General features: G+C 49.1%; 1 protein-coding gene across 2 annotated transcripts in view; it reads right to left on the bottom strand.

Annotated features, from left to right (window-relative positions):
• LOC141732765 (acid-sensing ion channel 2) overlaps window positions 1–16,122 on the bottom strand; it is a 531,626-nt gene extending 515,504 nt beyond the window's left edge. The window contains exon 1 of one of the 2 annotated variants that reach the window (XR_012584162.1): window positions 15,072–15,910. Coding sequence is in view for 1 of the 2 variants with exons in the window: in XM_074562113.1 (XP_074418214.1) it covers window positions 15,072–15,635 (564 nt within the window). In the remaining variant the exon portion in view is untranslated. Of the gene's footprint in view, window positions 1–15,071 lie in introns of both variants that reach the window. The other variant, XM_074562113.1, reaches the window with a different exon arrangement.
• Window positions 16,123–16,831: the final 709 nt, after the last annotated feature.

Below are 16,831 nucleotides of genomic sequence, written 5' to 3'. Positions count from 1 at the left end.
GCAGCCCTAGACAGGAACCTCCCTGATCCCCACTCCAAGCAGCAGGATCCCCTTCCCCTGGCCTTTCCTTCCCCTCCCAGCTTGCACTGGGTAGGTAGAAAAACCCAGTGTGGAGTTACTGGAAACTGTCTCTCATCTCAGGAGCAAGACACAAAAACATCCTCTGCGGGGCTGCCCAGATGGCTATCTCAGGAACGTGGGTTTCCCCCAAAGTAGCAAGCATCATATGCATAAAACTGGGTTTTGCTGCATCACTGCTGTAATAAATGATAAAAAATCACCATCTGCATCACTGAACCCTCGCCATCCTTAACAATCCAGTGAGACAGGAGCCAGCGTCTTGGCTGAAAAACACCATATTGATGTGGCCGGAGGGGCACCACTGGTCGCACACCCAATAGCTGGAAAATGTCAAGCCTGGATGTGCCTGGAGAGAAAAGAAAGAGAAACTGTTCCAAGTGGGACCATGAAACCCTGTGGGGAGATGGAGCCGCTGGGGCAGACAGCTCAGAGGAGGGCCAGACCAAAGCAAGAACGCATGCTGTTTCCCGGGTTTATTGCGTTTAATGAAAGCGCGCGTGTCTTTTTTGAAAGGTAAGTGTGATTACAGGAACATACCTGACTCACACATTTATTTCTCCTCCTGATAGAAGAAAGCACGGAAGGGATGCACAAGCTACAAGGGCGAACAATAAGAGCGTTTGACAATCCGCTTACACCTCTTCCCCAGTTCCGAGGTTACTTTGCAAATGGGGACTGTGTACGTACCTACCTGATTTGCAACAAAATAAATGCACAACACATTTCCCTATCCCCGGTGACTAAATTGTCCTTGCTTGATCTCTTGAAATAGTTTGCCAGATGAATTCACCTGCGGTAGCTGCGCTTTACTTTAACCCCCTGCGACGGGTACCATTACAGCTTGTTTTGAAACACGGGCGGAAAATATTCTGCGACTAATTGCACCAACAAACAGCCAATGGCACACGAAATGGAGGAGTAATCTTAGGCTTAGAAATACCCTTCCACATTTAACAGCATTCCGAAGTGGAAAGGACGGCAGACGTTTTACTTAGGGATGCTGTTTAGCCTGCAGGCGCTTGCAGGAGCTATCTGGGGTTTGCAGAGCTGGGAATAGCTATGGACGCTCAGGTACACTGTGTACCTGCCTTGCAAATAGAGGAAGCAAATATAGGAAGGCTATCAAAATGTTTTTTGAGTGAAGACATTCGTAGAAAAATCTGTTTGGTTTTAATTCCTTCCAAAAGGGAATGATGGATATTCTTGGCTCTGCACAAAATCACAGCCCACGTCATTCTCTGAGGCAGGCTAAAACAAATCCCCTCCCTTGCTTAATTTTTAATCAATTTTAAAAATAAATGTTTAACAACAAACATAAACCAGGAAGGCAGTCCTCGCCCCAAGGAGCTGACAATTTTATCGTCAATCCGAATGGTGGTGTGCGAGCGCTGCACCGACACGGTATTACGGAGGCTCGGAGCTGGGCAGGCGCCTGTTCCTACCCATGGCCCAAGGAGCACGACGCAAAGCTGTGGTCACCTCCTGCATCCCAGGTCCTGCAGCGCAGGTTCTCACCACCATCACCCTCTCCCGCTGCCAGGAATTAGGCAGCCTCAGGGATAGTTGGTTGGAGGGGAAAAGCCCATGGAGTTAAGCTGGGAGCGGATCCTGGTGAGACAAAGCAGCATCACCCCGTATGGGTTTTGGGGTCTTCTCCTAGTCCTCCTCAGTGTGGCCACACGTACATCATCTTTGGCCATGAATGTCAAGGGGAGTGGTCTGCTCCCTGGGAGGAGGCGCGCAGGGCGGCTCCCACCCATGCCACCTGTCCGGTGCATGACATGGGGCAAGATATCAGTGCCCCTGTTTTCAACCCAAGGAAATTAGGTGCTGACTCACTTCAGGTTGGAGACCAAGAGCTAACCATGGTGGATGGAATGGGACCAAATGGATAACCTGGATGTTGATGTGAAATGGCAGTATTTCTGCTCACAGTCTTCTGTTCCTGGGATGGAGCAGAGGGCACAGCAGGAGCAAGGCTGGAGGGCTCCATACAGGAACCACTTTTGGAGAGCCATGAGCCTCAAGTGCAAAAGAAGTCACACCGGGATGGTTAGGGACTATTCAGAGCGGCAGAGCCCAGCAAGAGAAGGTGCTAAAATGTTTTAAACTCATAGTTTTCCTGCCCTTTCCCAAGCTCTGGAGGGAAGAATCAGATTCATGCCATTTGTTTGGACTTAAGCTTAAAAATAAAAGGGCGTCTCCACTCTTCTGCCAGTCCCTCTTCCACATCCTCACTTTCTTTCGGAGAGACGGGGTGTGGGCATTTACTGCATAAACCACCTAACACCGTGAGGCTCTGGTCCCCTCCAACCCCTCTCTGCGTGTGTGGCCCATATTGTGGATACGGCACTGTATTCCAAAGCCATGCCTCGCTACAAAATCAGGTGGTTACAAAATCAGGATGCAGCACTTGTGCTCCCAGCAAGAACTGCGGTGACAGCCCAGCAGGTCGACTCATGGTAGACACAGGTATGTGCATGTTCAAGTACCCACACATTCAGAAGAGAATCTCTTCAGCAAATGCAAGGGGGGAAATGAATGCTTTACATAATCTGGGAAAAACCAAAGCCACCATAATAAGTTTTTCTTGAAACAGGAGGATTAATGAAGCTTGTTTTCCTAGGGATGAGGATATTTTGTCTCCTAACCTCTCCCTGCTCTGTCTCAGGTCCCTTAGGATTCCCACTAGGCAAAAGCAGAACCAGCCAGGAGCATAACATCCGCATCCACGTGCCTACCTTCACACGCACACACATCTACCTCTGGGTTGTTTCTCCCTGTCCCACGGGTAGCACAGCCCTATGCGTAGTGATTTTTTTCTTCGGTGTTCTGTCTGTACTGTCAGAAAAGTGTAGGCTGTCTTGTTATTGCCAGGCTGCTTTTGGAGAAAGTGGGGCACATATGTTTGTTGGACAGCTGGTCGCTGTCAGACAAAATGTATAATATCATCGTTGACCCTCGTTGTCCTCAGTGGACTTGAGCTTGGGTCTCTCCCAGCTGCCAGTTTTCATGAAACTTGTAGAAACCAAATGTTTTTGAGGCTTCTGCTCTTTCAAATGGAAGCAAAGTTGCAGAAACCTTCTATTTTCAGGAAATAAGGCTGAAACTGAACCATCTCCAGAAATCTCAGAGGATGGTCTATCAGAAAGCGTCTTGCCCTGAAATCCACCCTTTGAAATAGAGGACTCATTTGAAAGCAGTGTATGAAATGTCCCTCTTCAGGGAAAGCCAGATATAGTATTTAACTCAGGGTTCACGCTTACTAACATCAGATGATACCAGGTTTTGCCCCAAAACCCATGTAAAATAGAGCCTGGCTTGCACCTGGCTTACAAGTGCAAGATGTCGAGATTGCACGTGGTGGAAAGTTCCCCAGCTCCGGGTGACTTTTTTCATTAAATAATTCAGAACTGGCTGAAAATCAGAACATCCATTTAATGAGACATCCCAGGGTTTCAAGATTTTATTTTGCTCTGAGATTTTATTTTTTTTTAATTAATTTCATGGAAAACAGAAATGCTTTAAGACAAAAAGCTTTCATTTTTCTCATGGGAAATCTCATCCCAGTCAGTGTTACTTTAGGAAAGCAATTTTTTTGCATTCAAAAAGCATTTTCTGATGGAAAGTTTTCAATGGAAATGTTCAGACCAATTCCAGGCTCATCAATCTGTTTCAAAAACCCATGCTTGCTTCTGATGTGATATTTGTTTTTTCTTTGAGCCAACCTCAGGGCTCTGATTCCTCATGCCATAAACACAGTTTTCTCCCACTTTTGTCTCACTTTCCCTCTTCCTCTATTTGCTCTCCCCGATTCCTTTTTTCTGCCTCATTTAACCTGCCTCTTCACGCCCTGCACAGCACCTCAAGATACGCAACACTGATTGAGAACAAGGAGTTGGGTGCCACGGCTCAACCTGGCACGACGCGCCAACAGAAGCAGAGACGTAACACGAGTTTCTGAACACTAACGCATCCAGCAGAGAAACAGTTTTTAGAAACTTTAGAGTCCTACAGGCACTATAGGAGACCCATGCACATTGTTCTAGTATCATGCATGAACACTGTAGAAAAATCCTTTCCCTCTCAATCTGTTTTTCCCTGGAGAGATGCAGATGTACAGAGACATCATCATAGGACTGACCTCCAAGGGTCTTTTTGTACTACCAAGTGATAATGAGAAGGGAATGATTTTTCCAGGGATGGGGGAGCTAACAGCATGATCTTACTCTCATTAATGTCTTTAGGAGGCAAACTCCACTGGGGTTCAACAGAAATAGGATTGGTTTGTCAGCCTGGGACTTGTTTTTTCCCGCAGCCCATCCTTAAGAGCCGTCTATACCATTGCATCCTCGCACTCACGGCATCCCTCCGCTGTCATTTGTGTCCCTGTGATTACACGCGCCCTCTAAGGAACTTGTTGCAGTTGGCGTAGAGCAGCAAACGGCACTCATGTTCATTCAACTGCAATCCGTTGTCATTGCCTTGACAGAAATGAATTCATTTGTTATTCACGTGGATGTCACATGTATTTCGGGAGATGCTCCATCACAATTTAGCATTAGTTAATGGCCACTTAGAGCGTTTCTGGAGCATCTGTAGAAGGGATGGTGGCTGTGGGATTCATTACCAGGGTGAAGTACAAAAAACGCGGTTCAATCAACGAGTATAAAGCTTAACATCTGGCACAGCGACTCCTTCTCTTAAGGAGGGCATGATATCCACACCCTGTCTGCTCATGCTGCTCATGAAAACTGGTCAAGTTTTTAACATAAAGGTTGGTTTAGATGGGAATATTGTTTGACAATCTACCACCGCAGCAGTTTTCACAAAAACTTTTGGGAAAACACTTTGTTTCTTTTCATTAAAAAAAAAAAAAAAAGGAAGAATTGCCCAACATTAAATGCTTCAAAGAAAATATTTCATACACCAGGACTGTGTGACTGCTGTAACTAGCCATCACCTCCCTAGCAAAAGAGGAGACACCATGTTACGTTCTGGGAGGTATAATCCAACCAGGGCGTCCAGAGAAAAATGGAAATATGATGAACTGAAACTCCAGTTCCCAGCAGACTTCACGGTAACATTTCTGGTTCATATTTCCAGTAGAATAAACAAGAAACTTGGTGACAAAAATTCAGTTCTAATCCAAGACACCCCCCTCAAATAAATCATCACTTTCCGGGTGGCTTAGAGTCCCTCCGATCTCCCAAAACATAATGCCATCGCACATTTGAGGTCAAGCTGAAGCCTCTCTGATGTCCCTGTGCAGCTCTCGCAGGTTTCTCCATCACTGGAAAACTGCTGATGAGTTAACAGCGCTACCGACGCGGCCGTTCACGCATGGCAGGCGAAGACGGATCACACATGCTGCTCTTCCAAAGCGTAGCAGGTGGCAGTGGAAGAAATACAGAGGCTCTAATGGATGTCTCTATATATACCATCCATTTTAGTGCCAGGGAGCAGTGGAGTGTGGTGTTGAAAGTTTAGCTAATTAAGGGTTAAGCTTGCATTAATCCCTTGCACTGGTCATTAACTCTCCTCTGCAATTAATTTAGCGCCTTATTGTCCTGCCTATGGCATACTGCAGTGACGCTTTCTTGCCTGCCATTGAGCGATCCCACACGACAGTTATACTCTCCTCTCTGCTGTATTAGGGCTTCAGCTCCTCATTTTCTACTTGAAGTGGGGGAAATAAGTCACCCATCACAGCCGCAGGGATCTGAGGCCTTAGGTTATCCTGCTCACGGTACAGGCAGTTAAGTCACCAGAGAGCATTTGCTTGGGTTTATTTGTTCTCTTCTCCTGGCCCGAGATTAATTTCCCTCAAACGTTCAGGCGAACAAACAGTGTGAATCACCGTTATGGGATTCAGCCCCAGAAAGTGAAGTCCTTGCATGACTGTCCTCCACCGCGTGAGCGTGGGATTTCGGAAAGTTTTGAAGGAACAAGAATGAAACATGAAACAAGAAAATATCTAAATGGATTGTTTTGATTCTCTTCCTCCAATAATGTCAAAACCTTTAAAAAGGCAAACACATTTTTAATTATTTTAATTTCATCCCCATCTTTATACTACGTTCATTTATAGATCAGCCTTCAACATTGTTGAAACAGCACCAGGAAGATTCAGATTTCTAAAGCAGCTAAAACTTCAGCCCACTAAAATTTTTGGCCTTCAACCTGTTGGGTTTTTTTTTTCAGATACGGAAGGAGGACGGTCTCAGAACTATTTGTTTCCCTCAGGACAAACTCCATTTCCTAACAAACTCACACGGGAAGCAAGACTGACTGAAAGGGAAGCCCGACGGCTTTGCGTGAAGCTCCCACCACTTGGGCAGAGCCTGGGATCTTCTTCTCGTGCAGTGTCAAACTGCTCTGAAGGAGCACCCGGTGAGTAGATTGAATTTGGCTCAGGCTTTCTCACTTCTGATTTTCTTTTCAAATTCCAGCCTCTGAGGAAATCACAATGCAGAACTGGCTCATCTGACAGGAGCAGACAACTGAGCAACTTCTACGGCACGTGAAAACGCCCTGATGGCCCAGGTCCCGCTGAGACAGGCTCCTCTCTGGAAATCTAACCAAGTGCAGATTAAACCTGCTTTCATCTATCTCACCCTGAGCAAATATATGTGCATTTTCCATTACCATTCACTTCTTCACTTCACGCTCCCTGACTTAACACACAGGCTAAATCCTTTCTTCAACAGCAGCAACGACAACAAATGATCAAAACAATTCAGCTTCTCTTCAAATAATGGAATGTGCTTCAGTTGTAAATATTCATGGCTGGATGGAAAGTGTTTCTTGATGGGCCCTGAGCATACTGGTGTCAATCTGTTTAAATGACTCACAGTCTCTTTTACCTCCAAGGGGCAATTTTGCTTTTCTGATGCTGGTTTCATAGATTAATCCGTGGCAGATGGGAGTCAGACATGTCCACCTCATCTAGCTCATTTTCCATCTTAGCTTGTTGAGCTCGTGATCCCTAAGAGGTTTCTTCGCAGCTATTTGCAGGTCTGGAAATCCCAGCGAGATTTTAGAAGACCATTCAGGTTATGCCAATCCCTCAATAAAGGGAATATATTTAATGCTTTTTTTTCTTAACATCTCAGCAGACACAGGTGGCAAAATAGCCACTGAATTTTGCAACCTGCAAATATAGCCACAGTTCATGTTTTCCTCCCTCTGGAAGACCTGCGTTCGCCCCCCAACCCAGCTCTCTCATAGCTGTGCTCATCTTGTAGACAAGAAGGCTTTTCATGGATCTTTTTCCAAAGAGGTCTTCCTATGGAAACCTGCACAAAGGGTCACATCAGCCCAGTATCACAGACTGACCGGGGTGGGAAGGGCCCTCTGGAGGTCATCTCATACAACCCCCTGCCAAAGGAGGGTCACCCAGAGCAGGTTGGACAGGAGAAAGCATGCAGGTGGGTTGGAATGTCTCCAGAGACGGAGACTCCCCCACCTCTCTGGGCAGCCTGTGCCAGGGCTCTGCCACCCCCACAGCAAAGAAGTTCCTCCTCGTGTTGAGATGGAACTTCCCGTGTCCCAGTTTGTGCCCGTTACCCCCTGTCCTGTCCCCGGGCACCACTGAGAAGAGTCTGGCCCCATCCTCTTGCCACCTGCCCTTTAGATATTGCTCAGCATTGATGAGATCCCCTCTCAGCCTGCTCTTCTCCAGGCTGAACAGACCCATGCCGACCCAGGAAGCAAAATACTTTCTATATCTTTGGAATACTATATAGAGTTAGTATAGCTGGGGCAGCAACACATCCATCTAGCACCCTGCCCAGGCCCTGCTCAGGTATCTGAGCAATATATTGCCTTTTATTGCCCGCACCCTGACCATGCGTCCCCCCCGACAGCCAATTAATGCATAATTCTGCCGCACCAGCCAAGCTGAGTCTGGCTGGCACTCCAGGTATAAATTCCTTTAACAAATTCTTTTGTGAAGGCGTAGGAAGGACTCGCAGACGCCGGGCTCTGCCAGAGGAGATGGAGATGCCTCAGATGACCTCGCTGTCCCTGCTGCTGTGCAGGCGGCTGTGCTCCTCAGGAGCTGCGAGGCACATTTTCTCAGTCAAGAGGAGCTGAAGGATGGATTTGAGGTTTTTTTTTTCAGCGAATCTCCACTGTCTCCTTCTAAAACAAACAGGGCTAGTTCCAGGAGGTGGAAAAGGACAGGGGCTCGCTCAGAGAAACTGTGACAGGTTCATTATGGAATCAGAGCTGTGAATGCCTCGGATGCTCAGCACAGAGTTGTCAACAACTGTGTGTTTTAGGCCAATTTTTTTCCTCAGGTCAGTAATGTGAACTCGAAATTGTACGCAATGCTCACAGAAAGGAAGGTAACCATCTTCCAAAGCTGGGTCTCATTTTTCACCCTCGCATTGAAGACTTGAGAGTGAATTGAGCATGAAAAAATGAGACGCCTGAAAAACAGCAAAAGGGGATAAGACCCAGCAGGTACGTACCTGCTTTTTATTGTAGAATCATAAAATAATTAGGGTTGGAAAGGACCTCAAGGGGCCACCCAGGCCAAGGCTGAAGTCACACCTGTTTCCTCTTTTAATCAACTTCTCCCTTTTCACTTTATGACTGCTGGTTTCGATTTGTGCCCGTTGCCTTCCATGGGGATCACGGACACTGAACCACACTGGTCAGGACCTTGCAAAGAGTGTTTAGAGTAAATCCACAGAGTGGTTTACAGCTGTCACATCATGTTTTTTCACACAGCATCACTGCACTTGGACAGATAAGCACAAAGATTCTGCAAGAGGGAGCATCTGGGAGGTTATTTATTATTTGTTAGGAGATCTCCAAGGGGCACTTGCATGAGGTGTATGGAAGAAGGTCATGACAACCTATGTTCTTCCAATTTACCTCTCCAGATGGAAACCCTGCTGGTTATTTTAATATGATCCTGGTCTTTCCTGCCTTTCACTTCCAGTTTTGGGCATGACTAGATTTAAGTCTGGTTCATGTAGAAAGCGCACAAGTACATATGAATGCTTCCCGTGGTTTCACCCTTCATCTACTGCAGACAGCAGCCTGTACCCAAGAGACCTCTGTCCAAGACCTGTGAGATGAAATGTGTTGGTCACAGAGAACCACGGGCTAAGGAAACACCAGGACATGGTGACTGAAAGACACTTATCATCCTTGTTCTCTTTTTTTTTAACAACCTTGCATCTCCACAACTTTCCAGACCTTTAATTCACAGTGTATCTCTGGGAGAAAGGCTATTTCCCCCCCATTTTGCAGGCATAGATGAAGTGCAAGAAGCCGGATTCAGAGGTACTTTCAATGCAAAGGAAAGCACCCTGCAATTCCCAGGAAAATTTTGATAAAGCCTTGCAGCCCTCAAACATCTCCTCTGTCTTTGCAACTCTAATGACATCCTTCTTGTTCAGCATTTCTTCCTCATCTCAAGGGCAGCATTTGCATTTTGCTTCAGCTCCAGATGCTCTTTTGAGTGCAAATCCCTCATCAGGTGTGGTACGGATCAGGGGGACAGACGAGCTCTCACTTGGCCTCCTGGTGAATAATCGTGATGAATGGGAATCACTTAGAAGACAAGAGTTCTTGATCTCCCTCAAACGAAGCAGCCAGGTGCACGGCATAAGCTGAGGCCACAGGCAAGGGAAGGCTGAGCCCCCAGCTGGCTCTTACGCACAGACGTGCTTTGTCTTTCCTCCTCCAGGGCCCCCCCGGTGCCTCATCTTCCTTTGCACTCAAAACCCACTGATCTCCAGCTGTCTCTGATACTTTGTCTGTGCCCATTTCTGAGATATTTCAGAATTCTGAGATATCTCAGAACATTTAGATTATTTCCCACCTCAAACTCCTAGTGAGGGAGGGGAGTGTGCCTGGTCAAGAAAGAGCTCCAATCAGAACAAAAGACAGACCTTTTACAAGAAAATTAAGGAGGAGTTTATCACCGTGCTGCTCAGGTCTTGAGTCAGACCAAAGTCTCAAACGTGGATCACCCACATCCCAAGTAAATGACCTACCTACACTTTTGAATTTTCTGTGCTATGGGAGTTGTTTCATCCATAGAACCATAGAATCACTTAGGTTGGAAAAGACCCTTAAGTCCAACTGGCGTGAATACTTTCAGTATTAAAGGACTTCAAATTGGGTTTCCCATGAAAAGACCCCACTGAGGTTCTACAGCCTTCTCTTCATTAGATTTTAACTCCAGGAACAATTCAAGACCCAGGAAGCTTTTTTCATGAACTGACGTTCATCCCAACTGGCACCCTCCCATGAAACGTTCTGCTGCATTTTAAAGCGTTACCCTACCATTTTGTAATAAATCAAGGAAATACAAGCCCAATCAGCTCCACGGGGAAGCACTACCACACTCATTTTACAGTTAAATGCTTAAGGGACAGAGAAACTTAGTCCAGCCAAACATTGGTCTGCATTTTCCAAGGGCATGGTTTGCATGTCAGCCAGATACATGACCAGGAACAATCCACCTCATTGTAGATACCCAACCGAGACACCACCAAGAGCGACACGGTAACCCAGCACTCCCTTCTGTGCCCGTGCCCATGGCACTGAAACTCAACAGCACGTGAAAACTCAACCTATTGGGTGCAGACTGGGAAGGCTGCACAAAGATTTGGTCTCTTAGTGCAAGAACTATCTACTTATGTAAAAAGTATCACAGAACTGCAGATCTCATTCTGGCATCTCAGAATCTGGGGCATACTTTGGGAAAAGTCATGATTTTTCCAGAAAAATTGTTAAATAGAAAGAAGCAATGTTTTTCTGAACCAAGCAGCCATCATCCTAATTTTTATTTTGTTTTTTATTGAGGAAGATGGAAGTTGTATAATAGGAGATGAGAATGGACTAACCAGTCTATAAAGCAAAAGCTGTTTACTAAATACTGGCCTCATGGGCGCACTAGAAAGAATGGGAGAAAAAATATGCATGGAAAGAGACAGATAGATTGACAGAAACTTGTGTCTCAAAATAGAAATATTCACATGAGATACTCTCCATTATGCCGATGCTGTCTTTCAGTAGGAATGCATATTGAAAATAAACGAGTTATATCCTTCGATTGTCACGGCCACTGAAAATAAATAGACGTCCAGCAACGAAGGCATAGCAGGCACAGGCTAAGTTATTGTGTTACCTCTGAAAGGAACTGGATGTGCGAGGAAGCACACGCTACACATTCCATTTAGCAAATGACCTGCCTGAAAACCACTCTCACACACCAGAACGCACACCCGCCGCCACCGTCTGATGTGTCTGGCAGGGCTTGGCTGCCAGGGCTGACTTTCTCAGCGAGGTGGGACTGAGACAGCCCCTGCTGCACATATCCTCTGTGCCTACACCCAGGTCATCCCACCAGTCGTTCTGCCTTTGCCCCACGGGCTGAAACGGTTTCCACAGACTTTTCTTCCCTCTTGCACCGTGCATTTGCTGTGCCACGCACATCTGCAAGGCTCCCCTGCCGCTGCTCAGTTCATCCCATGCTGGAGCAGCAAAGGACCAGGAGCCACCCCAAGGGGCCCAGGAAAGAGGCTTTTCTCCAGCACACCCACAGAGATACCTGGAAAATCACAGCGGTGTGTCTAGGGCTGCTGAGACGGAGCTTTGCCACGCTCAGCAGCGGTAGGATGGGAAGACCTTAATGCCACGTCGAGCAGCATGAGCACAGCTCCTCCAGAAAAATGCCATCTGCGAGGTCATTTTCAATCGAGACCTCCCGGGAGGAGCCACGCACAAAAAAAAAGGAGGGGATTTCCTCAGCTGCTGCTGTTATCAGGCTTCCCCTCCTCCAAATAACTCCAAGGGAATGGCTTTGCTAAAGCGTGTTCTGCCAATTTTCTATTCTTCATTGCTTTGCCTACAGCAGAGGTCTGCATTATCTTATCTGCTGCTCGGTGCATTGCAATGCCAGCTCGGGAATCAGCTAAGACCTTGCTGTTCCCTTTGGATGTATCCCTGCAGACAAGCTTAGGGGACTCGCTCCTCTGAGCAGCCCATAATGCGGGGAACTGGTGTCTGAGAGGCATTAGACACCATCCTGGGGAGAAGGAACAGAGAGTGTAAGGAAAGCACAGCTCAAATCCTGTTAATAAAGCCGCGGCAGGGAATTGAAACAGGGAAGTGGAGGAGGAAGGAGGGCAAAGTCACGTTTTACCAAGTGCCAGGACGCTGCCATTCCAGCGTCTGCTTTCCCTTGCAGCAAAAGCAGGGTGTGCTTTGTTCAGGCGACGCACGGCACACACCACACACCCCCCTTCGCATTAAAAAGGGCCGGCTGACCAGCTGGCAATACTGCACTAACTTCTTCAGCAGCACCCGACCGCAGAGGTAACTGCTTCGATGCAGCCTCCTCCTGCAAAACTCCTGCCTCTTCTGCTCCCAGATGCGTGAATTTGGGGAGTACAGAAAAGGAGCCGGAGTCCTTCACCATGCTGACGTATGACGAAACGGCTCTGGGATTTACGCCCTCTGTTTCCCGCCGGGAAAGAAATCAGGCTTCAGAGATGATGCTTCTGCTCTTCTTTCACCTGGTGTTGCAGCGGAATGGATGGGCTGCCACAGAGCCCATGTGCAGCTGCAACAGGTCCTTGGTGATGAAATGCAAAATTCATCCGGGACGTGAGGTTCTGATTCAGCCTGGAGGCAGTTCAAAGACCTTTAGAGCATGCTCCCTGCGGAAAGACCTACTCAGCTTTCCAGCAGACACTTTTTGCTGCCTCTTATCTCTGAGAGGTGAAGCCTGGAAGGGGAACGGGGCTGCTGTGTCGCTTTTGAGTCCTGCTCCCTGGATTGCCATAACCTGAGGGATTACCTGGAGTCAGTGAGACGGGAACACCTGCCTCAGTTGGAAAGGCAGAGCAGGCAATGCTGGGAAGATGTTGTCTTCTGGATGCTCTAGGAGCTGCTTTGAGGAACGGACTGAAGTATTTCATTGCCCTGTTTATGAATCTCCACAGCACTTTGACAAGGACAAGCACTGACAGTCCGTAATAGCCTCTCTGTTTCCAGCTGGCCCTAACCTGTTTTAGCGGAGCAAGGATTTATTCGGCAGACAGGGAATGTTTAGTCTTTCTGGAAACTACTGTATCCCCCATGGAAAAAAAAAATAATCATTGTTTCTGAAGCGGCTGCCTCGAAAAGCTCAATGGCCAGGGAGATGACATCCCACCGTGTCCCAGGGAGGCTGCCAAAAGCTCACATCTTATCTGACAACATGACCTGCTCTTTTAAGTCCTGCGGATGTTTTGAATGTGCCGTTTTCTCGCTGGCTTTTGAGGCTTTTGCTTTTGGCTGGTGTTCACTGCGTTATTGGGAAGCCCACGGGCAGAATACCTCCCTCTCCCCACACCCTCGCTGCGGTCAGGGGAGGGCTGTCCCTCCTGCTGGCGTCTGTCCTCACTCCCCGACTCTTCTGTCCCCTCGACTTTCACATTTGTTTTTCTCTTTCTTTCCCATTCTCCAGACGTAGTCACACATGGCTTTTACTTAGCAAGCTCTTCTCCTGGTGACTTGCTTGATACCTTCCTACGACTCGCGTGGCCCAAGGAGCAGAAGCAAAGGAGCAGTTTGCCTGGATATCCAGTTTGAAACGGGCAAGGCATCAGGGCTACGCACAGGCAACAAAGGAGGCATAAAATTCTGTGTCCCTGCTCAGACATTTAAAGAGAGCACAGTCCAGGTGATGGCAATGACTTTGTAGCATGAGTCAGTTGGACTCGTTTGCTGAGAGATCCAAAAGCAGCAGAGGCAGAAAATACTCCCTTCTCCTGAAAACCGACAAAAAGCCTGCTGACAAACCAGACCACCGCAAAACCTGTTATGGCACCTGCCTATCTGCAGGACAGCGAGTAGCCAGCAGAACAAGCAGCGAGAAAGAGAAACAACCGGCTGCAAGCTGTAGCGTTAACTGACTCCGGGATCACCGAAACCCCCCAGCTGGCTGAATCGGTGCGAAGGGACCGACCAGCGTGGCTTGAGAGCAAAGTACAACTTAGCCCGGTCCCCAGCCCGTGCTCGCGCATCTCTGCCAGGACAGGGCTCAGACCGCCAGCCTGGGGGGAGCAGACCCCTCCACAGCCCCCAGCCCAGCCCCCTCCCCTGCCCCAGCAGCACACTGGGGGCATCACTTCTTCCAGGCAACCTACCCTTTATTTTTATTTTAAGCTGATACTTTTTGTCAGCCAAACTACCCAGGCCAGCCAGCGCAGCCTTCAGGGTGTCATCCAGAAGCTGTAAACTGAGCAGCGGCTGCTTCCTTCAGGATCCTCGGGCTCCCCGGCTCGCTCCACCTCCCCCCCAGCCTAAGAGCAGGCTGGGCTCAGAGCAGAGCCTGATTTCTTTTCCGCTTCTCTTTTCCCCCCACTCCCCCTTCTCTCTAACACAGCACCAGGAAAGGGACCCAGCTGCTGCCCACACTGCGCAGCAAACTAGGATTTATAAGCCATGACCACCAGGAACAAGCAGAAATATTCCCCCTTCCAAGACTTCAGCAAGGCTGCAAACACCCAGGGAAATGCAACTGGCTAATGGACATCACTCAGACCATCCCCGAACGCTTGCCTTTCTTGCCGGCCTCTTCCCAGCCCTTTCTACTTTCTTCAGCTGGCTAACATTCACTGGCCACAGCAAGAGACTCCCAAGCCCCTTCTGATGCTTGCCAGGACCCATCTGACGCCCTGGTCTGACACCAAGCAGGGAACCATGGGCCTTCTGCAGGAGGGAGGCTGGACCTGCTGCAAGCCCCTTGCGGGGCGTAATCCCCCCTCCAGCAAACAAACTTCAACTCAACAGGCTGCCTCCTCCTCCTCCTCCTCCTCCTCCTCCGCCGCGCCAGAGCCCGGCAGGCACCAGTCACTCATCGCACCGTGCCCACACAGGTTGGCCAGTGACCTCCAGTGCTGTCCTGGTCCTGCAACGCCACCACCGTCCGCACACCCAGAGAAGAGAAAAGCAGAGTGTCCGCTCATACTCACAGTTTTGAAGTCCTCATGGTTGCACTCTTGGCCTTTGAATTTGCAGTACAGCATCATATCCTTCAGGTCGTGGCCAACCCGCGCCAGGAACTCCTGCATGTTGAAAACTTTTGGTTTATACTGCTTAAAGTTGGCCTTTTCTTGGAGGATGGCTAAGACAGCCGGGTCAGCCAGGTGAGGGTTGGGGATCTGTAGGTTGACGTCAAGCAGAGCCAGGAGCTCCCCAGCATGGTACAGGTCGTTGGTGGTGAGCCGGGAAAAGCGAAACTCGTTGAGGTTACAGATGGTGACAGCGGGGAAGACCAGGCTGTTTGCCACGACCTCATCCACTTTGGTCACGTGCTGGTAGGAGAAGTAGAAAGCCACCCGGTCGGAGCTCTCAACCAGCAGGAGACCCAGCGAGCCCACAAAGGCCAAGGTCCAGAGCAGGCGACGGATGGTGACTGGCCCATAGACGAAGACGTGACGGATCCCATGGAGCGTGGAGGTGTTGGCAAAAATCTGGATGCTTGAAGGCTGCAGGCTGCCCATGCTGCCCTCGCTGGTGCTGTCCTTCAGATCCATCGGGGATAGTTAGTTAAATCCTGGCACTGCTTTTTGGGTCGGTCCGTAGCCGGAACTGAGATCCGGATCCCTCCCCTCCCCTCTGGAAAGTAATTAAACCCTTTTAGGGGTGGGAGAGAGAAGGAGAGTCTCAGGCCAGCTGCTGCGAGTTTATCCCACAAGCTCAGCAGTAGCTTCGTAGGGGTAAATATTTATATAAAATCCATTCAAACTCTCTCTCTTGATTTCCTCGGTGCGATAAGAAGGGCTGGTTTTATTTAGGGAGACACCAAGGTGATGTGGAAGAGATGTGGGTGGGCAGCGCAAGCGGAGCCAATGGAAAGAAAGTCCTCCCCCTACACACACACACATGCACTCACACACGCGCCGAAGGGAGACGAGATTAAGCGAGCGAGCGAGCTTAAAACAAGTGGAGGCAGCTCGCAGCCTGTTAACTAGTGCGTAAAGCCCAAGGATGCCGCTTCCCCGAGCTGATGTCTTGCAGAGCAGCGGGGCTTCCAGACCGACCGGCTGACGCTCCCTGTGCTCCGGGGATGCGAGCGGCTGGATTCGGGCATCTCTCCTCCGCCCCACCCCTCCATTTTGGGCAGGGTTTCAAGAAATAACCCCCATAAAAAACCCACCCTGTGCTGCCGGTGATATTTCCAAGGGCTTCTCCTGGGGAAAGGTGGGCAGCTAATTCAGCAGGGGAAGTACGGGAGGAAAAGGGGGAGGGCAAGGCTGAAAAAAAAAATAAAGAAAAGGGGGAAAAATTGCTGCTCAGCTCCATGCGCGCGCACACACATACACACACACACACACAGACCGAGCAGGGGAGAAAGCAATCGCATGAAGCCTCTGCTCTGTCACAGCAGCTCCGAGCGAAAAATTGGAGAGGGCAGGACTCGGCAGGGAGAGGCAGCGGGAGGAGAGGGGCTGCAGCATCTCTCCACTCTCCTGGCTCTGCCTCAGAGCTTCCCTTCGCTCCAGGACTCTCGGCAGGGTGAAGCGCTGAAGCCGTGAGTCACGCATCGATCCTCATCCCCGCATCGGGGCGAGAGCCCCAGGGAGGGCAGGGAGAGGGGGCTGCCGTCACGGACCCCCAGCTCCTGCCTGGGGGGTGAGTCCGTAAGCGGCCGTGCCTCGGCAGGACCCGGGGGGGGGCTGTGGCGAGCAGCTCCGGTAGCCCCCAAGGCTCAGCCCACCGAAGACTCAGA

Source organism: Larus michahellis, chromosome 18 (assembly GCF_964199755.1).
Source record: "Larus michahellis chromosome 18, bLarMic1.1, whole genome shotgun sequence".
NCBI classification, from domain to species: domain Eukaryota; kingdom Metazoa; phylum Chordata; class Aves; order Charadriiformes; family Laridae; genus Larus; species Larus michahellis.
The sequence above is the reverse complement of the archived record's forward strand: the minus strand, read 5'-3'. Positions and strand labels throughout refer to the sequence as shown.